Below are 23,069 nucleotides of genomic sequence, written 5' to 3' on the forward strand. Positions count from 1 at the left end.
AAATAGTTACTCTGAATCGAGCATAAAACACCCAGGACTCCGGGCCAGGGAGAAAGTATAAATAGCCATCGGCATTGAGGTTCTGCTCCATTTGAGAAGCGGAAGCAACGCCAGGGCACAGTTCCCAGGCTGGCTGGCTGGCTTCTCAGCTCCAACATACGGATTGAACTGGGACGTTGACTAGGACCCTCTGGCTCATAACTTTGAAGAGACCCCGTGAAGGAGGCAGTGAGGGACGTTTTTCTCGGTCCTGTGCCATCCTTCCCCAGCATGTGCACCGGAGGGTGTGCCAAGTGCCTGGGGGGCACTCTCATTCTTCTTTCCATGATTGCCTTCCTGGCTAACATCCTTTTGTTTTTCCCTGGAGGAAAAGAGATAGACAACATCAATCACCTTTCTCAAGAGGTCTGGTTTTTCGGAGGAATATTAGGAAGCGGGTTCTTGGTGAGTATTAAAATCCCCCTGAAGGAGATTTTCACCCCATTCTTCCAAAATTGGGCACTTTGTAACCAGGAAGATACTTAGCTGCTAACAAAAGCCTAAGCATTGCTCTATGAAAAGTCAGTGCCTTAATTGTTCCTTCTCCATTAGGGCCTGACAAGGACCTGTCTGCTGCATTACTAGGTCATTTAAACTTGGTCTGGTGGTTCTCATGGGCCAATTAAGCTCCAGGAACCAAACTGAACGTCACAGAATTTCTTAATTCAAACAAGAGAGGGTGCTATGGGAAGGGGGAGAAGGGGGTGGAAATATACTTTATAGCAAATTGAGTGACTGAACCACCAAGAGAAATAGGTGTCAGAGGATTTTCTTCCACTCATGCATGAAGGCTTTCTTATTCCTGTTTCCAGTAGAGACTGGGAGCTTCTGCTTTAGAGAGAGATCCTTATCATGACAATCCAGGACACCTGTTTTGTTTGTTTGTTTGTTTTTTCCTAACCCACCATCTAAATGGAGACTGGGGGTGTCAGATCTTGAAATCTTGGTCTATTGAAACTACAGTTAAGCCAAGGGGCATCAAAATACTCAATAACACTGGTCCACTCCACCAGCGACGTTCTGTCATTCCTGCCATAACCTTCAGCCACCAAATCCCACATCATGGGTGTGGCTCCTCCCACAGCCAGGCAGGTGTGGGCCTTGCTTTCACATCCCACACCCATTCTGAGGTGCTTCTCTTGCTGACAGATGTTCCTTCCTGCTAACTTGTTCTTGGACCTGAAGTACAATGACTGCTGTGGGTGCTGTGGCAACGAGAGGTGTGGGAAGAGATTTGCGGTGAGTTACCGGGGGGGGGGGGGGGCGGGGGGGGGCAGGCATCATAGTTATTCCCAGGTACACTGTCCCCTCCTGCTGGACATCTTAAGGGTGGAGAGGAGTAACCAGCCCCAAGCATGACTCTGGGAACAGCTGGTGCAGGAATAAAGATGTAATTCTTCCTGTGGATGGAAAGTAACTATAATGATAAATTTAAAATGCCACCTCCGATTTCACAAACAAGCAGAGATGTCAGAGCTGGAGGGCTGCAGTGGAGCCCTTTAAAGAACGAGGCTGGGAAGGAAGAGATGGGGAATGGCCCTCTCCCCCAGCCATGAGAGGCCCTGAGACCCTAGACAAGTCATTTCCTTCTCTGGTCCACCTGTAAAAAAGGGATTAGACAAGATAACAAATGGTAACCTCCTCTCCCCTTTAGCCCCCTAAATTACCCATGCATACCATTGCCAGTTCACTACCTCAGTGCCCAGCTCTTCCCACTTCTCTCTGCATTTTGACGCAGGACTTCTTCCTTTATGTAGCCACCCATATTTTCACAGACAGGTAGAGAGAATAGGCATCCCTGTTCCTCTCAGGGTGGGAAGAATTCTGGGATGTAAGGTCAGTCCCATTTCTATAGCTGGCCAAGTCACTGTCCTGCTCTCTGCCTCCCTTTGCTTACCTGTAATATGAGGAAGTTGGACTAGATCAGAATTTCCCAATTTAGGACAGGCTTTGCTGGTATTCAGATATGCTATATTTTTCAATGGCATGGAAGGTTATTCCCTTTTCAATTCTCCTTCAATCCTTTGAGTCTATCATGAAAAAGAAAATCTTATTTTGATGGAAAGAAGTTCTTACTATTCCTAACCCCTCATGACCTCCCTTTCTAACAAAAGAACAAGCCCCCAGCTCCAATGATATTGTGTTCTGTTTGCTAAAGATCTTAGCTTTTATTCAGATGATTATATGAATGAATGAAAGAGAGTTGACTTAAAGAAAAGTATTAGGAGATCAATACATTGATGTGGAAAAGATGAAGGTAGAACTAGAATGAAGGCGGGATGAGGAGTAAGGCCATCTCCTGCTCCCATCTCCTGAGGTTCAGTTGCCCACCTAAGAGACTTGAAAGCCCAGTGATAAACTATACAAACTTACCTTAACTTCTTCAAAGGAAAGCTATCTGTTCTGAAATAAAATCATGTCATCAGCCCTAACCAGTTTGGCTCAGTGAATAGAGCGTTGCCCTGCGAACTGAAGGATCCCCGGTTTGATTCTGGTCAAGGGCATGTACCTTGGTTGCAGGCACATCCACAGTAGGGTGTGTGCAGGATGCAGCTGATAGATGTTTCTCTCTCATCAATGTTTCTCTCTATCCCTCTCCCTTCCTCTCTGTAAAAAAAAATCAATAAAATATATATTTTTTTAAAAATCATGTCATCATTCTTTCTTGCCACATTTGCTCATTTATTAAATCAAACAATACTTATTGAGCACATATGAAGGACTGAGGCTGGTGCACAGCACATAGCGCACAGATTTTCATGGGAGATGAAAGATCATTCAAAGAAAACGTTCTCACCTTAACACCATCACCAGTCCCAAGTAAGCATCAATTAATTATAATAACCTTTAAATCTCATTTACAAAGAGATGTAAAATAACCACAATTTATGTGATCTATATATATAAAAGCTTAATATGCTAATTGTCCCTCTGACCATTTGACCATTCGACCAGTCGCTATGACATGCACTGACCACCAGGGAGCAGATGCTCCCACTGGTAGGTTAGCTTGCTGCTGGGGTCCAGCTAAATGGGACTGGGCGAGATGGGACAGACATGCCCTGGAGCCCTCTTGCGGTCCCTCTGACGGTCCCTCCCTGACCCTGATCATGCACCAGTGGGATCCCTTTCTCTGACCTGCATCCTCTCAAAATCCAAAGGCCAGGCCGAGGGACCCCACTGGTGCACAAATCCATCCACTGGGCCTTTAGTATAATTATATTACATGTGTTATATGTAATGTGATATTTTTATATTAATAAGATAGGAAGAAATATATAACTCATTTTCCCCTTGAAATGTAATCTTGTTCAACGTGGAAGACTTTGGGGGGATAAGTTGAAGATGAGAATTTTGGTGGCAAAAAAAGCAGTTAAGGCTATTGATTAAAAAGAAAAGAAGACTCATTGTTTAGAGTCCACCAGCTCATTCCTTGGTGTTGAATAGAAGTGAAGATTAGCCTGTTAAAACAAGGTTGGTTTGTTTTTTTTAAATCTTTATTGTTGAGATTATTATAGATGTCCCTCTTTTTTCATGGGGCACCTCATAGCTCCCCTACACCTGGTTCCCACCCCCGGCCATTGCCACCCTATTGTCTGTGTCCATAGGTACTGTATACATACATATAATATCTTTGTCTAATCACTCCCCGCACCCTCCCACACCTGCTAATCTCTGAGAATCATCAGTCTATTCCATTTCCATGCCCCTGCTTCTATTCCATTCACCAGTTTATTCCGTTCATCAGATTTTTTATTCATTTGATTTTTAGATTCACTTGTTGATAGATATGTATTTGTTGTCACTTTGTTGTTCATAATTTTTTTATCTTTACCTTTTTCTTCTTCCTCCTCTTCTTAAAGAATACCCTTCAGAAATATCTTTCAGGCAAATGGAAAGGAAAAGAAAGCTGGGGTAGCAATACTTATATCGGACAAAATAGACCTCAAAGTGAAGGCCATAACAAGAGATAAGGAAGGCCACTTCATAATACTAAAGGGATCAATACAACAAGAAGATATAACCCTGGTAAACATATATGCACCCAATGCAGGAGCACCCAAATTCATAAAAAAACTCCTCGAAGATATCAAAGGAGAGATCGACAACAACACAATCATAGTAGGGGACTTTAACACACCACTAACAGCACTGGATAAGCCCTCTAGACAAACAATCAGCAAAGATACAGCAATCCTAAATGACTCACTAGATCAGATGGACTTAATAGACATCTTCAGAACACTTCACCCCAGTGCCACGGAATATACATTCTACTCAAGTGCTCATGACACATATTCAAAAATAGACCATATATTGGGTCACAAGCAAAGTATCCCCAAATTCAAGAAGATTGAAATCATAAAAAGCGTCTTCGCAGACCACGACGGCATAATATTAGAAATAAACTACAATAAAAACAACCCAAAATACTCAAACACCTGGAAGCTGAATAGCATGCTATTAAATATTGATTGCGTTACCAATGAAATCAAAGAAGAAATTCGAAACATCCTGGAAACTAATGACAATGAAAACACAACAATCCAAAACCTATGGGACACAATGAAAGCAGTCCTGAGAGGGAAGTTTATAGCTCTACAGGCCTATCTCAAAAAACAAGAAAAAATGGTAGTAAATCATCTAACTCTACAACTCAAAGAATTAGAAAGAGAGCAACAAGAAAACCCCAGAGTGAGCAGAAGGAAGGAGATAATAAAGATTAGAGCAGAAATAAATGACATAGAGACCAAAAAAAAAACACACAGAAAATCAATGAAACCAAGAGCTGGTTCTTTGAAAGGATAAACAAGATTGAGAAACCTCTAGCCAGACTCACCAAGAAGCAAAGAGACAGGACCCAAATAAACAAAATCAGAAACGATAGAGGCGAAATAACAACAGACCCCACAGAAATACAAAGGATTGTTAAAAAATACTATGGACAGCTCTACTCCAACAAACTAGACAACCTGGAGGAAATGGACAAATTCCTAGAAAAATACAACATTCCAAAACTCAATCAGGAAGAATCTAAAAATCTCAACAGGCCAATAACTATGGAAGAAATTGAAGCAGTCATCAAAAAGCTTCCAGCAAACAAAAGCCCAGGACCAGACGGCTTCACAGGGGAGTTTTACCAAACATTCGAGGAAGAACTAAAACCTATCCTCCTCAGACTACTACAAAAAATTCAAGAGGAAGGAACACTTCCAAGCTCATTCTATGAAGCCAGCATCACCCTAATACCAAAACCAGGTAAAGACAACACAATGAAAGAGAATTACAGGCCAATATCCCTCATGAACATAGATGCCAAAATCCTCAACAAAATCTTAGCAAATCGGATCCAGCAGTACATCAGAAAGATCATACACCATGACCAAGTAGGATTTATCCCAGGGATGCAAGGATGGTACAATATCCGCAAATCAATAAACGTGATACATCACATAAACAAATTGAAAGAAAAAAACCACATGGTCATATCAATTGATGCAGAAAAAGCATTTGACAAAATTCAACACCCATTTTTGATAAAAACTCTCAGCAAGGTGGGAGTAGAAGGATCATACCTCAACATAATAAAAGCCATATATGACAGGCCCACAGCCAACATCATACTCAATGGACAAAAACTAACACCATTTCCCCTAAGAACAGGAACAAGACAGGGATGCCCCCTCTCACCACTCCTGTTCAACATAGTACTGGAAGTGTTAGCCATTGCAATTCGGCAAGAAGAAGAAATAAAAGGCATCCAAATTGGAAAAGAGGAAGTAAAACTGTCCTTATTTGCAGATGACATGATATTATACATACAAAACCCTAGAGACTCCATCAAAAAGCTACTAGACTTAATACATGAATTTGGCAATGTAGCAGGATACAAAATTAACCCCAAGAAATCTGAGGCATTTCTATACACCAATAGTGAACTTTCAGAAAGAGAGATTATAAAAACAATCCTGTTTACCATCACACCAAAAAAATTAAGCTACCTAGGAATAAACTTAACTAAAGAGGTAAAAGACCTCTACTCAGAAAACTACAGGACGTTGAAAAAAGATATAGAGGAAGACATAAACAGATGGAAGAACATACCATGTTCATGGATTGGTAGAATCAATATCATTAAAATGTCCATACTACCCAAAGCAATCTATAAATTCAATGCACTTCCCATTAAAATACCAACGGCATACTTCAGAGATCTAGAACGAACTCTCCAAAAATTCATCTGGAATAAAAAAAGACCCCGAATAGCTGCAGCAATCCTGAAAAAGAACAAAGTAGGTGGGATCTCAATACCAGATATCAAGTTGTATTACAAAGCCACTGTTCTCAAAACTGCCTGGTACTGGCACAAGAATAGGCATATAGATCAATGGAATAGAATAGAGAGCCCAGAAATCGGCCCGAACCAATATGCTCAATTAATATTTGACAAAGGAGGCAAGAACATACAATGGAGCCATGATAGTCTCTTCAATAAATGGTGTTGGGAAAATTGGACAGATATATGCAAGAAAATGAAACTAGACCACCAACTTACACCATACACAAAAATAAACTCAAAATGGATAAAGGACTTAAATGTACAACAGGAAACCATAAAAATTCTAGAAGAATCCAAAGGCAACAAAATCTCAGACATATGCTGAAGCAATTTCTTCACTGATACAGCTCCTAGAGCACTTGAAACTAAAGAGAAAATGAACAAATGAGACTACATCAAAATAAAAAGCTTCTGCACAGCAAAAGAAACCATCAACAAAACAATGAGAAAACCCACTGTGTGGGAAAACATATTTGCCAATGTCATATCTAATAAGGGCTTAATCTCCAAAATTTATAGGGAACTCATACAACTTAACAAAAGGAAGATAAACACTCCAATCAAAAAATGGGCAAAGGACCTAAATAGATACCTTTCAAAAGAGGACATTCAGAAAGCCAAGAGACATATGAAAACATGCTCAAAGTCACTAATCATCCGAGAGATGCAAATCAAAACAACAATGAGGTACCATCTCACACCTGTCAGACTGGCTATCATCAACAAATCAACAAACGACAACTGCTGGAGAGGATGTGGAGAAAAAGGAACACTTGTGCACTGCTGGTGGGAATGCAGACTGGTGCAGCCACTATGGAAGACAGTATGGAGTTTCCTTAAAAAACTGAAAATGGAACTCCCATTGACCCTGTGATCCCACTTCTAGGAATATATCCCAAGAAACCAGAAACACCAATCAGAAAGGATATATGCACCCCTATGTTCATCGCAGCACAATTCACCATAGCTAAGATCTGGAAACAGCCTAAGTGCCCATCAGTAGATGAATGGATTAGAAAACTGTGGTACATCTACACGATGGAATACTATGCTGCTGTAAAAAGGAAGGAACTCTTACTATTTGCAAGTGCATGGATGGAACTGGAGAGCATTATGCTAAGTGAAATAAGCCAGTCAATGAAGGAAAAATACCACATGATCTCACTCATTCATGGATAATAGAGACCAGTATAAACTTTTGAACAATAATAGATACAGAGGCAGAGCTGCCTCAAACAGATTGTCAAACTGCAGCGGGAAGGCCAGGGAGGGTTGGGGGGCAGGAGGTAGGGGGGTAAGAGATCAACTAAAGGACTTGTATGCATGCATATAAGCATAACCAATGGACATAAGACACTGGGGGATAAGGGAGGCTGGGGGACTGTCTAGGGTGGGGGGATAAAATGGACACATATGTAATACCCTTTGTAATACTTTAAGCAATAAAAAAAAAAAGAATACCCTTCAGCATTTCATATAATACTGGTTTGGTAGTGATGAACTCCTTTAGCTTTATCTTGTCTGTGAAGCTCTTTATCTGACCTACAATTCTAAGTGATAGTTTTGCTGGGTGGAGTATTCTTGGTTGTAGGTTCTTGCTATTCATCACTTTGAATATTTCTTGCCACTCCCTTCTGGCCTGCATAGTTTCTGTTGTGAAATAAGGTGACAGTCATATGGGCATTCCCTTGTAGGTAACTAATTGTTTTTTTCTTGTTGCTTTTAAGATTCTCTCTTTGTCTTTTGCCCTTGTTGTTTTAATTATGATGTATCTTGGTGTGGTCCTCTTTGGATTCCTCTTGTTTGGGGGTCTCTGCACTTCCTGGACTTGTAAGTCTATTTCTTTCACCAAGTAGGAGAAGTTTTCTGTCACTATTATTCAAATAGATTTTCAATATCTTGCTCTCTCTCTTCTTCTGGAACCCCATAATTCATATGTTGATACACTTGAAGTTGTCCCAGAGGCTCCTTACACTATCTTCATATTTTTTTATTCTTTATTCTTTTTTCTTTTTGCTCTTCTGGTTAGGTGTTTTTTTGCTTCTTCGTATTTCAAATCATTGACTTGATTCTTGGGATCTTCTAGTCTACTGTTGAATTTCTGTATATTATTCTTTATTTAAGTCAGTGTATGCTTAATTTCTGACTGGTTCTTTTCCATTTTGGGGGCATTCTCACTAAGATCCTTAAAGGTCTCACTAAGTTCCTCAGAGGTTCCTAGAAGACTCTTGAATAACCTTATAACTGTGGTTTTGAACTCTATATCCAGTAGTTTGCTATCTTCCATTTCTTTCATTTGTGACATGTTTCTTTGTCTCTGTATTTTGGCTGCTTTCCTGCGTTTGTTTCTACGTATTGGGTAGCTGCTAAGTCTCCTTGAGTTGATAGAGCGGCCTTGTGTAGTAGGTGTCCTATAGGGCCCAGTGGCTCAGCCTAAGGTGACACTCTTGGTGCACCCCTTTGTGAGCTGTGTGCACAGTCTTGTAGTTGAGCCTTGATTGCTGTTGGTATCACTGTGAAGAATTGACCTCTTGGCCAATTGGCTGTGGGGACCAGCTGCGATTACAGTGGCAGGACTTAGCCGGGCTTTGGTGCTCACTGAGTCTGCCCCTTGAATGTGTCACTTGTGGATGTGAAGAGTTGTAATCTGGTATGGTCTCACACTGACCACTCAGTACACTGGCTCTTGGATCTCCAAGGAGGTGCAAAGTCAGTCACTGCCTGGGGCCACCTAGCAGGAGCTACAGAGAGATATGCAGATTCCTCCTCTTTGTATCAGGTTTGGAAGTGCCCAGATAGGGCCCAGCTGTGAAGCAAGGCAAGCTGGTGCTGGTGCCAGCCTTGGGTCTTTTATTGATAGCTTTGGGGCTCCCTGACCCAGCTGCAGCTTGTTTGATGGGTTTTAGGTTGAGAAAGGACAGGCCATTCATATTCAAAAGCCACTGTGCACAGCTTGGGGGGGGGGGGCGTGGGGGTTGTAAATTGGGTGGGGCGAGGTCTTAGGGAATCTTCAGGGTGGAGCAAACAGAAATGGCTGCCAGTCAGCCCTGCACAGGGAAGGTCCCAGCATGGCAACAATGATCATTGCGAGCACCTTCGTCTGAAAGAAAGCCACCCCTGAGTTCCTGCCCAATGCCAGACAGTCCAGTTTCTCCCCCATATGTGACTGGGTCCCCCAGAGCTTTGCCTGGCACTGGAGCTCAGAGCAAGCAGGAGCTTGTAAATTCAGTTCAAGGTGCCAGCCTTTTAAGAGGAGCAGCTGGGTCTCCAGCAGCCTGTGTGTCACTCAGCCCCAATCCGCACTGGTTTTTACAGCCCATAGTTCTTACTTCCAGTAGGGACTTCTTTCCCCAGCCCTGGAACCCTGGGCTGGGGGGCTGGTGCAGCACTGGGACACCCTGATTTTCCATGCAGCCTCCAAAGAGGCGATCTCCCTTCTGATTAAAAACGCGGCACACCCTGGTGCTGGACCAGCCCATTCCATGCCTCTGCACCTCCTACCAGTCTCAGTGCACTTTCTTCTTGACCTCTCTAGTTGTAGTACTTCCACGCAGCCAGCTTTCCTGTAGTTCTGCATGATAGTTGTTCTGTATTTTAGTTGTAATTTTGATGTGGTTGTAGGAAGCAGCAAGTATAGGCGTTTACCTATGCCGTCATCTTGGTTCCTCTCAAAACAAAGGTTTTTTTATCTTTTGTTTTTAGATTTATATACAACCTTAACGAGATGTAAAATAACATTTAAGTATCATACAAAACTTGTTTTTAATTAGATTTAAGTGTAGTCCAAGAGGAATGCTGAGAAATCATGCTTTTACAAGTCCAGTTGAGTAAATAGGATCTGAAACATTTGCTCTGCTCAATTCCAGTTGTCCATCTGAGCTCTCTAAACTCCCTCGTCCCCATACCGGGTTGGGATCTGCCCTTGTTGTGAGTTGAGGATGACACCTTCAAATGACTGTCCAGCTGTCCACAAGGCCAATGCCCATCAAAGGAATAGCCAAGCCAGTCTGTAAACCAAGGCACCCAGCCACAGGTGCCCTGGACCAGAGACCACCACCTTCCAGGTGGCCAGAAGAAGCATTTTTTATTTTTGTTTTGTTTGTAATCTGCTGCCAACTTTTCAAAATAGAGTTCACTAAAGTATGTAGACACCTTACTTCTTTTTCAAAAAGTATGGTACTGCAGGGCCTGAATGTTGGCACAGTGGCCTACACTGGGCAAGGCTGAGCCCTTTGTTAGTAGCCCCACCTCACCCCTAGGAGCTGTTGCATCATGCCCTGCTCTGGAGCCAGGCTCCCTTTCGTTCTGAGAATCTGGACAAAGCAGTAACCATTCTATAAAGACAGGTATCCACAAACATTTGTCAGGCAAAGAGATTTGGGCTGGAAGCCAGGTCTCCTCAGACACACAAACTATTCTATATAATAAAAGGCCAGAGACCGTAACAGCGTCACAACCATAATGACCATTAGACCAGAGCCACCACGGCCCCTCGCGGGGCTGGCCCCGCCCACCAGTAAGCGGTTAGGGGTGGTCAGGTAGGCAGGCCAGTGGTTAGGAGCGGTCAGGTAAGCAGATGGCCCCTTGCCAGGCTGTCCCTGCCCCCAAGCAAGCGGTTAGGGGCAATCAGGCAGGCAGACAGAGTGGTGAGGGGTGATCAGGCAGGCAGACAGTAGTTAGGAGTGATCAGGGAGGCAGGCAGGCAAGTGGTTAGGGGCTATCAGGTAGGCAGACCAGCTGTTTGGGGAGATCAGGTAGGCAGACGGCCCCTCGCAGGGCTGGCCCTGCCCCCCAGTAAGCAGTCAGGGGTGATCAGGTAGGCAGGCAAGTGGTTAGGGGTCATCTGGCAGGCAGGCAGAGGTCGTTAGGAGCAATCAGGCAGGCAGGCAGAGAGGTTAGGGGCGATCAGGCAGGCAGGCAGAGGGGTTTGGGGCAATCAGTCAGGCATGCAGAGTGATTAGGGGTGATCAGGCGGGCAGGGGAGCAGTTAGGGGCATCAGGCAGTCTGGCAGGTGAGCGGTTAGGAGCCAGTGGTCCCAGATTGCAGGAGGGATGTCCTGGATTGGAGAGGGTGCATGCCAGGCTGAGGGACACTCCCCCCCCCCCCGGCTCCTGTGCACGAATTTCATGCACTGGGCCTCTAGTCTTCCTATAAGTACGATCTTTTGTTGACCTTAAAAAAATAGACAGCCTATTTCTCCAACAAAATGGGTTTATTTGGAAACAACAAAAAGTTGCAACTTGAGACATGCAGTTTAATGGTGAACCACGTGCAAGTCCCAAGAAACACAGGAGAGGACACTCTTTTCTGGAGAAAGGCAGTTGGAAGAGCTCTTGTAAACAGTTCTGACTGGTGGCTCCATGGTTCAAGTAGTGCTTGAAAGCTCCCCCCCAGCCTCCTGACTTCCATTTAAAAGAAGTTTCTCTTTATTATTTTATACTTTCTTTTCAATAATAGCAAATATAGATACTCTAAGATTCTTAATCAGTAGTTTAATAACTCCTGATTAATAATTAAAACTCAAATAAAGTAAGCAAAAGATGTTTCCTTATATGCTGTTTTCGTTCTGTGAGAGAACCAATGCCATCCACATGGCAACTTGAGAATAAGAGTATCTGGTGTTAGTGGCAGTGTGTCATGGTGTGCATGTATTTAAAGGAGTGGAAGTTACAGGACATTAGGCTGGGAGGGAGGAGACCCAGATTCATAATCTAGCTCAGCCCGTTTTAGACATGCAACACAAGAAAGTCCCAAGTTAAGAGCATGGGCTTTGGAAGCAGCATCTAGGGACTCAGCCCCATCCTCTCACTTCACTATTTGACTTAGAGCAATGATCTTAAATTCTAGTTGTCTCAGCTTTCTCTGGAAAGTTATACTACCCACATCACAGGTGTGCTAAGAGGACTAAATGAGATTATGCATCTAAGGCTCTGATGGAATGAAGCTAGTTTTTTGTTTTGTTTTTCTTTTGTTTGTTTTTTTGTTTTTTTTGTATTTTTAAATATATTTTATTGATTTTTACAGAGAGGAAGGTAGAGGGATAGAGAGTTAGAAACATCGATGAGAGAGAAACATCAATCAGCTGCCTTCTGCACACCCCCTACTGGGTATGTGCCCGCAACCAAGGTACATGCCCTTGACTGGAATCGAACCTGGGACCTTCAGTCTGCAGGCCGACGCTCTATCCACTGAGCCAAACCAGTTAGGGCAGAAGCTAGTTTTATTAGTTAGAAAGTGAGGTGCTGCAGTAGATGATTATTGAGATCTTTTATACAAAAATATAATTATAAGAATATTTAACCATTTATATAGTGGCAATTCTGGCTTTGAAACACTTTTGACCACTTTTAAGATGTGAGAAACCCTCCCTTTAGAGAATCTGTTTTTCGTTGAGACACCCACTCTGGCATGGAGGACCACACGTCAACAGGTATTTCCAGACCACGCAGAGCTGCTCTGAAAGGCGAGGCGCAGCATTAGTGGACACTGACCTCAGTGGAAGTTCTCAATGGCAGCACTGGGGCGATCTGGCCATTCCTAGAGGAACACTGTCTGTCTAACTGAAGAGCAGTTTGGATGGAACATGAAGGTGGCTCAGAGACAAAGAAGCTAGATAAGCTCTCTCCAAACTGGAGCAGCATTTCCCCAAATGTGCTCTTGCAAGAACTCACCAAAAAAAGTTATAAGTTCCACGAGATTAGAAAACTCTGCAAATTACCATATGTACCCCAATATAAGGCAATAATTAACATAAAAACAAATCTTAGACCCTAACCGGTTTGGCTCAGTGGATAGAGCATTGGCCTGCAGACTCAAGGGTCCCAGGTTCAATTCCGGTTAAGGGCATGTACCTTGGTTGCGGGCACATCCCCAGTGGGGAGTGTGCAGGAGGCAGCTGATCAGTGTTTCTCTCTCTTCTCATCAATGTTTCTAACTCTCTATCCCTCTCCCTTTCTTTCCCTGAAAAATCAATAAAAAATATATTTTTTTTAAAAAAATCTTAGTTTCCCATAAGGACGTTTCAAAATAAGCTCTTAACTATGATTAATATATAAACTTTCAGTGACATATGCCTATTTTAAATTACATTATATAAAGTATAAAATAATTTTAATATATTGATTTTTGAAGTATGACTGTTACCTCCAGGCATCTAATTTTTACAACAGACCTTTAGGTAGGCTTTCTGGTGTCCATTTTATAGATGAGAAAACTAAGGCTCTGAGGATTATGCAGAATCATCACAGAGAAAAGTAGCAAAACTGAGATTTGAGCCTGAGTCTGCTGACTTAAAATCATGTGATTTGCAGTACACCTTCATGTCACCAAAGTAAAGCAATAGAGGTGATAATTTTCCAACTCTATTTTCAAAATTATTAATGTGTCCGCACTACTCTTTTATTACTGTTTTGAATAGAAATTGCATCTCGGGGCCTAATTTTTCTTTTATCTATAAGAGACAGCTGAATGGGCTCCAAGATTCTTTAGGCCTTCCATCTACTTATATAAAAAACCCTGGGTGTAACATCACATCCCGAAGCTCGACCACCTGGAAGGAAGGAAGTCGGTCCTGCAGGGGTTGTCTTGGAAACGGCTGTGCTTTCCTCCAGCTGTTTCCCAGAGGGCGAGGTTTCAGGCAGGAACCCGCCCTCGGAGAGGAGCGTGGAAGTACTGAGTCCTGGGTTGCCTTGCCAAGGGCTGCGCCCTCCCCGAGCTGTTTCCCGCAAGGCCTGAGGGAAGAACCCACCCTCATAGTGCCAGGAATGCCCAGAAGCAGTCAGTCCTGGGTTGCTGAGGCAGAGGCCACAGTGTGGTAGAACTCTGGGTCTGGCCCAACAGGGGGCATGGCCGGCCTTCAAACCAGACCCTGACATTAGGGAGGAGGCAGCCCCATTCCTCACAGAATCTGCTGTTGGATAGCTTATTGTCAGAGGCCTGCCAGCCAGGAACCCCATTCACCTGCACCCCGGACTCTGACGGGAGAGTGGAGGGAGCCCCATTCCTCATGGAATTGACAGGTGGCCAGCTTGCTGTCAGGGGCCTGCCAGCTAGGAATCCTATTCACCTGCATATTTGTATAAAGTTTTAATACATTATATTAGAGGTCGTGGTGGTACTGTTTTACCCACAGCGTCTACAGGAATTACTGCAAATTTACTTCTCGGTGGAAGAACCTTTCATTCCCAATATAAATTACTGATTCCATTAAATGAAACTTCAATTTCTAGACTCAATATAAAGAGTGAAGTTGCTAAAACTATTAAAAAGGCCCAACTTCTCATTATTGATGAATGCACCATGGCATCGAGTCATGCTATAAATGTCATAGACAGATTACTAAGAGAAATTATGAGTCTGAATGTTATATTTGGTGGGAAAGTTCTCCTTATTGGAGGGGATTTTTGACAGTGTCTCAGTATCTCAGTATTGTACCACATGCTATGTGATCAGCCATAGTACAAACGAGTTTAAAGTACTGCAACATTTGGGGATGTTTCAGAAAGTTGTCTCTTACAACAAATATGAGATCAGAGGATTCTGCTTATAGTGGATGGTTAGTAAAACTTGGAGATGGCAAACTTGATAGAAGTTTTCATTTAGGAATGGATATTATTGAAATCTTCTGTGAAATGATTTGTAATGGATCAATTATTGAAGCTACCTTTGGAAATACTATATTTATAGATAATATTAAAAATATATCTAAATGTGCAATTCTTTGTCCAAAAAATGAGCATGTTCAAAAATTAAATGAAGACATTTTGGATATACTCGATGGAGATGTTCACACATATTTGAGTGATGAGTCCATTGATTCCACAGATGATGCTGAAAAGGAAAATTTTCCCATCAAATTTCTTAATAGTATTACTCCTTCGGGAATGCCGCGTCATAAATTAAAATTGAAAGTGGGTGCAATCATCATGCTATTGAGAAATCTTAATAGTAAATGGGGTCTTTGTAATGGTACTAGATTTATTATCAAAAGATTATGACCTAACATTATTGAAGCTGAAGTATTAACAGGATCTGCAGAGAGAGAGGTTCTGATTCCAAGAATTAATTTGTCCCCATCTGACACTGGTCTCCCATTTAAATTGATTCGATGATGGTTTCCCGTGATGCCAGCATTTGTGATGACTATTAATAAATCACAAGGACAAACTCTAGACAGAGTAGGTATATTCCTACCTGAACCTGTTTTCGCACATGGTCAGTTATATGTTGCTTTCTCTTGAGTTTGAAGAGCATGTGACGGTACAGTTAAAGTTCTAAATACTTCATCACAAGGGAAATTAGTCAAGCACTCTGAAAGTGTTTTCACTCCTAATGTGGTGTGCAGGGAGATATTAGAATAAGTTTAATCACTTTATTAGTCATTGTTTGCATCAATGTTGTTTTTATATCATGTTTTTGTTGTTTTCATATCATGTTTTTGTCGTTTTTATATCATGCCTCTGTTGTTGTTATATCCTTTTGTTACTGTCTATTTATTAATAAATTTATATATGATTTTCATATACATTTTACTAATTTCCTTTCATCTCTCACACTTCTATTATAGAGAAAGGGCAAATAGCAATATTAAAATATCTCCGCTAATTAATTCCCTTTTAATGTGCATGAATTTCGTGCACCAGGCTACTAGTCCTATATAATAAAAGCCTAATATGCTACGTTTCCAGTCATCTGTTCAACCAATCAAAGAGCAATCCTATCTAATAAAAGGGTAATATGCAAATTAACCATCATTCTGTCACAAAGATGTCAGCGCCCATAGCCACAAGATGGTGGCTCCCAGTCCTCTCAGCCCCACGGAGTCCCCCAGTCCTGGGGTGCGGCCGCTGAGAGCGGGCAGCATGAGCGGCCTGTTGGAATGCTTGCTTCGTTGCCACAGTGACGAGGCCAGCATTCCACCCTGGCCGTGGAGGGACTCTGGGCAGCAGGCACAAAGTGGCTGGGGGGGGTGGGGGGGAGGAACGCTTGTGTCGTCACCCTGGTGAAGAGGCAAGCATTCTGTGCCTGGCTGCGGAGGGCCTCTAGCCACTCCAGGCACAGAACGCTTGCGTTGTTGCAGGCCAGGCTGAGGGACCCCACCCCCCATGCACGAATTTCATGCACCAGGCTTTTAGTATGCTAATGATATGCTAAGGCTGTTCAACCGCTTGCTATGATGTGCACTGACCACCAGGGGGCAGACAGTCAACTGGTCGATCAGTCACTATGACATGAACCGACCATCAGGGGACAGATGCTCTGACTGGTAGGTTAGCTTGCTGCTAGGGTCCGGTCTATCAGGACTGAGTGAGATGGGCCAGACACGCCCTGGAACCCGCCGGCAGTCCCTCCCTGGCCCCAATCATGCACTGGTGGAGTCTCTTGGCCTGGCCTGCACCCTCTTACAATCCAGAACCCCTCGGGGGATGTTGGAGAGATGGTTTCAGCCGATCCCACAGTCCAGGCTGAGGGATCCCACTGGTGTATGAATTCATGCACCGGGCCTCTAGTATTACCAGGTATATAATTCTATTTTGATTTTATAATTAAGTTTTTAAAAAAGATGCTAGTAATCTATGTCATATAAAAACATTTGAAAGAACTAGAGTGGGGGGTGCGGGAAGAGACTGGACAAAAATCGTACACCTATGGATGAGAACAGTGGGGGGGGGAGGGGTGACGGCAGAGGGCGGGGTGGGAACTGGGTGGAGGGGAGCTATGGGGGGGGGGGAGGGAAGAAACAACTGTAATAATCTGAACAATAAAGATTTAATTAAAAAATTTAAAAAAAAATAAAAAGAACTAGAATGTTGGGCTTGTTGAACCCAAAGAAAAACTTTTAGAGAGTGGAAGGGGAGGAGATATGTTAAATGCAAACATGTTTAAGATATAAAAGGTCTGAAGATATTTTAAAAGCTGCTACTACATGGGAGAGAGGTTGGACTTAATGATTTAGATCTCAAGGAGAATTTTTAGACTTCTGATTTTTCTCATAAGCAGAGCCTGTGTGCTAATGTCACCAAAATCATTATAGGAGACCCCAGAGGCCCCATCTTTTGGAAAGACCGATATCTGCCTGTAACGTCCCGTAGCTACCATGCTCAACAGCAGGCTGGTTAAGTGTGTTGAGAACAACCTGTGGACCAACTTAAGAACCTGACTGTCTCTCTTATTCTCTTTCAGATGTTCTCCTCCATAATATTTGCTGGGATTGGATTCTTGGGTGCTGGGTACTCATTTGTCATCTCACTCATCTCAGTCAGGCATGGTCCTAAATGTCTCATGGATAATAACGAGTGGGGCTACCCCTTCCATGACGGGTAAGGTACACCCTTCAATGCCCATTCGTCACCACAAGGGACACAGTCAGATAAATGGCCAAAGGGAGACACTGCACATGTCCTGTCGTCTTTTTCTTTTAATTGAATTTATTAGGGTGACATTGGTTAATACAATCATATAGGTTTCAGGTGTACAGTTCTATAATACATCATCTTTATATTGTATTGTGGGCTCAACACCCCAAGTCAAGTCTCCTTCCATCACCATATACACTTTTCTACCCCCATATTCCCCTTTTCCTCTGGTAATCACCATACTGTTGCTTGTGTCTATGAGGTATTTTTTTTTATTTCTTACACCCAGCCCCACAACCACCCTCCTCTCTGACAGCTGTCAGTCTGTTCTCTATCTATGAGCCCGTTTCTATTTTGTTTGTTTATCTAGTATTTTATAAATTAGATTCCACATATGAGTGAAATCATATGGTACTTGTCTTTCTCTGATTGGCTTATTTCACTTAACATAATGCGCTGTAAGTCCATCCACGCTGTTGCAAAGAGTAAGAGTTCCTTCTTTTCTTATGGCCGAGTAAGTATTCCATTATGTAAATGTACCACAGCTTTTTTTATCCACTCATCTACTGATGGTCATTTGGGTTGTTTCCAGATCTTGGCTATTGTAAATAACACTGCTATGAACATGGGGGTGCATATATTCTTTACAGTTAGTGTTTTGGGCTCTTTAGATATATTTCCAGAAATGGGATTGTTGGGTCCAAAGGCATTTCCATTTTAAATTATTTGAGGAAACTTCATACTGTTTTCCACAGTGGCTGCACCAGCCTGCATTCCTACACAGTGCACAAAGGTTCCCTTTTCCCCATATCCTCACCAGCACTTGTTTGTTAATTTATTGATAATAGCCATTCTGACAGGTGTGAAATGATAGCTCATTGTGATTTTAATTTGCATTTCTGTGAGGATTAGTGATGTTGAGCATCTTCTCCTGTCATCTTAATTTGCAAGTCTCAGGCATGTTGGTCTGAGAGGCAGAACTGGAGGGTGGACTTAAGTTGCACAAGATCTCACCCCTAACTGCTGCTTTGACAGAGACCAGGAGAGATCACAAAAGAGGGCACCAAAGCTGGCCTGAGGGAAGGAGATTTGTGGTGTTTCCACTGACATTCAAAATTTATTAGCAGACACATGAGACAACTAACACAGGGGACATGGTCTCTGTCCTTGTGAGTGTACAATCCGAATAGAAGACAGACAAATGGCCAGACTATGACACAGAATGCTGGGAAGCACAGAAGGGGACCAAAGCCAGGCAGAGTGGCCAGCAAAGCAGTGGGGCTCCCCTGCCCTTCTTTCAGCTGCAAGAAGTGAGTTGCATGAACTCCGTGATGCTCCATTCTGATGTTGATGGATTACTGCTGCTCCATGGGAATGCCCTTCCCAAGAGCAGGATGCTGTAAAACTCCAGCTCAGTAAACTGGCTGTACACTGCCTCAGCTCCCCTTGCTTCACAGAGTGTGGAAACATTATTAGCCCCCAGGTCCAAGGAATATGAGGTTGGAGAGTTGGGCACAGCAATCATTGCTGGCATCTCTGAGAGTCTCAGAACCTGGGAGTTTGGGGATGGGAGAAGGGCCTGGACCAGCATCTGAGGTGGTTTGTGAGTGGGACTGAGAGGACTGTTCCAGGCACCAAACTCAATCCTTGTTTCCAAGTTCCCCGGTGAGCTGATCTCACCACCAGGAGGTGCTAAAGGCACAGTTACCTATAGCAAAACTTTTAAAAAAGGACTTTTCCACTCTCTAAAGCAGTGGTTCTCAACCTCCTGGCCCTTTAAATACAGTTCCTCATGTTGTGACCCAACCATAAAATTATTTTCGTTGCTACTTCATAACTGTAATGTTGCTACTGTTAGGAATCCTTATGTAAATATCTGATATGCAGGATGGTCTTAGGCGGCCCCTGTGAAAGGGTCCTTTGACCGCCAAAGGGCTCGCAACCCACAGGTTGAGAAACGCTGACTAAAGTGAGTTCATGAGAGCTGGGTATGGGACCATCACCTCACAAGCAGGGTGTGAGTGTGCCCACTGCACACACCTTCAGAAGAGGGAAGAACTCAGGACTGCCAATCACTTTATTTCAGGGTCTTCTCTTTACCAAACGTGCCTGGAAAATATTGTCTCCCTGTAACTTCCTACCGTCATCAAGTTTAAAAACTGTAAAGAGGGATAGGACTACATGGAAAAATGCAGAACAGAAAGACGTGTGTTTAAAAATAATAAGTACTGAAAAGAAGTCTTACACAACAATACGTATGGTGTATTATCTCAGTGACTTCCCACAACTGAGAGGTTGCTTTTAGCCTCTTTTATAGATAAAGAAACTGGTACTGCTGCTGGGAAAGGGATACGTAACTTGTGTGAGGAATACACCCTAGTAAGAGGAATGCTTGTATTCAAACTCAAGTCCATTGAAATCCAAAATACCAGACTCTTTCCTTTAGACCAGACAGCTCAGATTAAGTGAAATAATAACACTAGCATTTATTGAGACGTAACATATGCCAGACACTGTCCTAAGCACTCTACTAGTATCAAGCCTAGTATTAAGTCATTTAATCACAATAATTCTACGATTTCATAGATAATGTTCCCATTTTACAGATAAGTCACACAGCTAGTGAGCAGCTAGAACATGTGCTCTTATGGAAAGGTCCATCGATGCTATGAACAATGTTTTATTTTTAAAGCAAGAGCAAATGCCCTTTCCTTTGTCCTTTTGACTGTTAAATGCCAAAGTATCTTCCATCCGTCCATCATTGCAAACGTTTTTCAAGTTTTTACACAGAATGTATTAAATAAGTTTGTACTGATTACTAAAAGATTCATCATGTCAAAAAGGTCTAAAAACAATAAGGTGGGTGTTGACTTAGTAGCCACATGCAGATGGAGTTTCCCATTGAGGCCTTGGGAGGATAGAGGAGCCATAAAGGAAGACGGGGAGACCAATCTGTGGCTCTGAGAATGTGAGAGGAAGGATAATGACCCAAAGGACTGACTGTTTTCCTGTGGTTGGCGTTGAAGACAGCGTGCTTCACTTTCCTCCTTCATGCACGACGTGCATTGTCACACAGTGGACTCCTAATATACAGTTTGTAAATGTATTGCAGTTCTCCTATTTCCAAGTTTTTATAAGATACATATTAAGGCAGCAGATTACTTAGTGCTTCTAGTTAATTAAATCTTTTTGCAAGTGGAATTCCCACATGTTGACAAAAATATACTTGAGTCAAATTTACAATTTGCTTAGCATTAGGCCTTTAAAAAAGACAAGCTCTCCCCTTTAACTATGTGACACGATTATGCTTTACATGACTTCAGATGGCCACTAGACGTGGCAGAATTGTGTCAAATGTCCAAGTGGCCCCAAATCACAGTAGGTGGAGCCAAGCCCAGGTGGTGAGATTCTTTTCCTGGAGTGTCTTCATTTTCCTGGCTCCCCGTTAGATACTGAATTTACCCATCCTCTCAGTCAGCTCACCAAAGTCACTCTGTCAGCTCTGACCGGTTTGACTCAGTGGAAGGATCCCAGGTTCGATTCCAGTCAAGGGCATGCACCTTCGTTTCGGGCACATCCCCAGTACAGGGTGTGCAGGAGGCAGCTGATCGATGTTCCTCTCTCATCGATGTTTCTAACTCTCTATCCCTCTCCCTTCCTCTCTGTAAAAAATCAATAAAATATATATTTTTAAAAAGTCACTCTGTCACTTAGCTCTGTGACTTATGGGAACTCACTTAATCTCTCTGTGCATCAATGTCTTTATTTGTGAAATAGAATAAAAGAAGCATAAGGCTTCTATAAGAAATAAAATAGTTAATGTAAAATATTTGGAACAGAGTCTAACACATTGTATACAGTCTATAGAAATGTTAGGTATTATTAAAAATATGGGTATTACGTGATGTATTTCTTATTGAGATTATGTTTTGGATAAAAAGTATTTCAAATGAAAAATTATTATTGTGACTTTCTAGTCTAGGTATTGCCTACATTTTACAGCTGTTTCCTTTCTTTCCCATGCCCCTGACAGGGATTACCTCAATGACAAAGCCTTATGGAGCAAGTGCAAGGAGCCCAAAAACGTGGTGTCCTGGAATCTGACCCTCTTCTCCATCCTGCTCATCATAGCAGTGTTCCAGATGCTTCTCTGCACCATCCAGGTGGTTAACGGCCTCCTGGGGACCCTGTGTGGAGACTGCTGTGGGGTAAGTTGAGGTCTTTGTCCTTACTCCTCAGGATGGGAAGCCAAGGCTGGCCTCCAGCACTAGTGGAATGACAGAGTGGAGAGGGTCGCAGCTACAGAAAGCCACAGCCAGGCTGGACAGTCTGGCAGCTCCCTCTGTCAACCCAGGGAACAGTGACATTGTGTTGCTGGAACCCAGAAACTCTGTCCTCTGTGTATGTTAACATCCAGGCACAAGTTGACCCAAATTTTTAGCTCACATCCAGTTGACCATAGTCCTGGAGGCAAAGGACTGGGTATGCATTGATAAATGTGCAGTGATGTCATGTGAAAGTCCCCGGGAAGTGGGCATGTGTCGCTGTAGCGCATCACAGCATGGCCTGAAATGTTCTCCCCATTTCCTAACTAGAGCAACAGAGTGGGTTAAAGTTGCCACATAATATATGGTATAGGCTCCAGGGAAAGAACAGAACACACCAATGCAAAATCTGTATTTTTATAATCCAGATGAGAGACATAGTTATGTAGGAGAAAGCATTGAGAATTGAATATAGGTAACAAGTAAGTGGCAAGAGTAATCTGTAGAACAGGGGTAATGGGGAGGGGAAAGGGGAAAGGGAAAGCAAGCAAAAGGACAGTAATAATAACAACAATAATATAATTAACTTTTTCTGTCTTATAGGGATATAGAAGAGTTTAAACCACTGTGATGACCTTCATTACTCAATGGCATCTTGAAAGACACATTAAACTTAACCTTCTCTCTTTGGGGTTGTCAGTTTCCCTGCTTTCACACTGTCCAAGCTTAGGGTGGACACAGTTATTCCGTGTCCTTTCTAACCAGCTTAGCTAGCCTTAGAGCTTTATGTTAGTTTCAAATAGAAACAGGTTGCCCACCTAGGTTACATTTATAAATCTTTCAAATTGACTTCCTTTTAGAATTGATGAGCAGATTAAAAATAAATTTACAGAATTTTTCTACAGAAGTGAAAAATGTATAAAATCGCATGTACCACCACACTGTTTCTTTGTATATGTGGTGTTTATATTTTTGGAAGTTTAAGATAATTCAAAGGAAGGAAGCACATTAAAAATGAGAAACTAAGAGCAATTTTTATTTTCCAGGTTTATGGAGGGAAAGAGTGACTG

General features: G+C 42.6%; 1 protein-coding gene across 1 annotated transcript; it reads left to right on the forward strand.

The window, feature by feature from the left end:
* The first annotated feature begins 147 nt into the window (after positions 1-147).
* On the forward strand, positions 148-22,620 carry LOC118675636 (transmembrane 4 L6 family member 4-like). The gene is made up of 5 exons (XM_036348497.1): positions 148-444; positions 1,189-1,278; positions 17,562-17,698; positions 21,768-21,942; positions 22,603-22,620. The coding sequence occupies exons 1-5, from the start codon at positions 271-273 to the stop codon at positions 22,618-22,620; spliced, it is 594 nt and encodes a 197-aa protein (XP_036204390.1). The 5' UTR covers positions 148-270.
* Positions 22,621-23,069: the final 449 nt, after the last annotated feature.

Source organism: Myotis myotis, unplaced genomic scaffold (genome assembly GCF_014108235.1).
Source record: "Myotis myotis isolate mMyoMyo1 unplaced genomic scaffold, mMyoMyo1.p scaffold_m19_p_2, whole genome shotgun sequence".
NCBI lineage: Eukaryota > Metazoa > Chordata > Mammalia > Chiroptera > Vespertilionidae > Myotis > Myotis myotis.

What these genes read in the sequence shown, in the direction of transcription:
- LOC118675636 (XM_036348497.1), top strand. Translation starts at nt 271, where the DNA reads ATGTGCACCGGAGGGTGTGCCAAGTGCCTGGGGGGCACTCTCATTCTT. An exon ending in GGTGTGGGAAGAGATTTGCG is followed by an intron (nt 1,279 to 17,561) that starts GTGAGTTACCGG and finishes ATTCTCTTTCAG; the next exon opens with ATGTTCTCCTCCATAATATT. An exon ending in GGCTACCCCTTCCATGACGG is followed by an intron (nt 17,699 to 21,767) that starts GTAAGGTACACC and finishes TGCCCCTGACAG; the next exon opens with GGATTACCTCAATGACAAAG.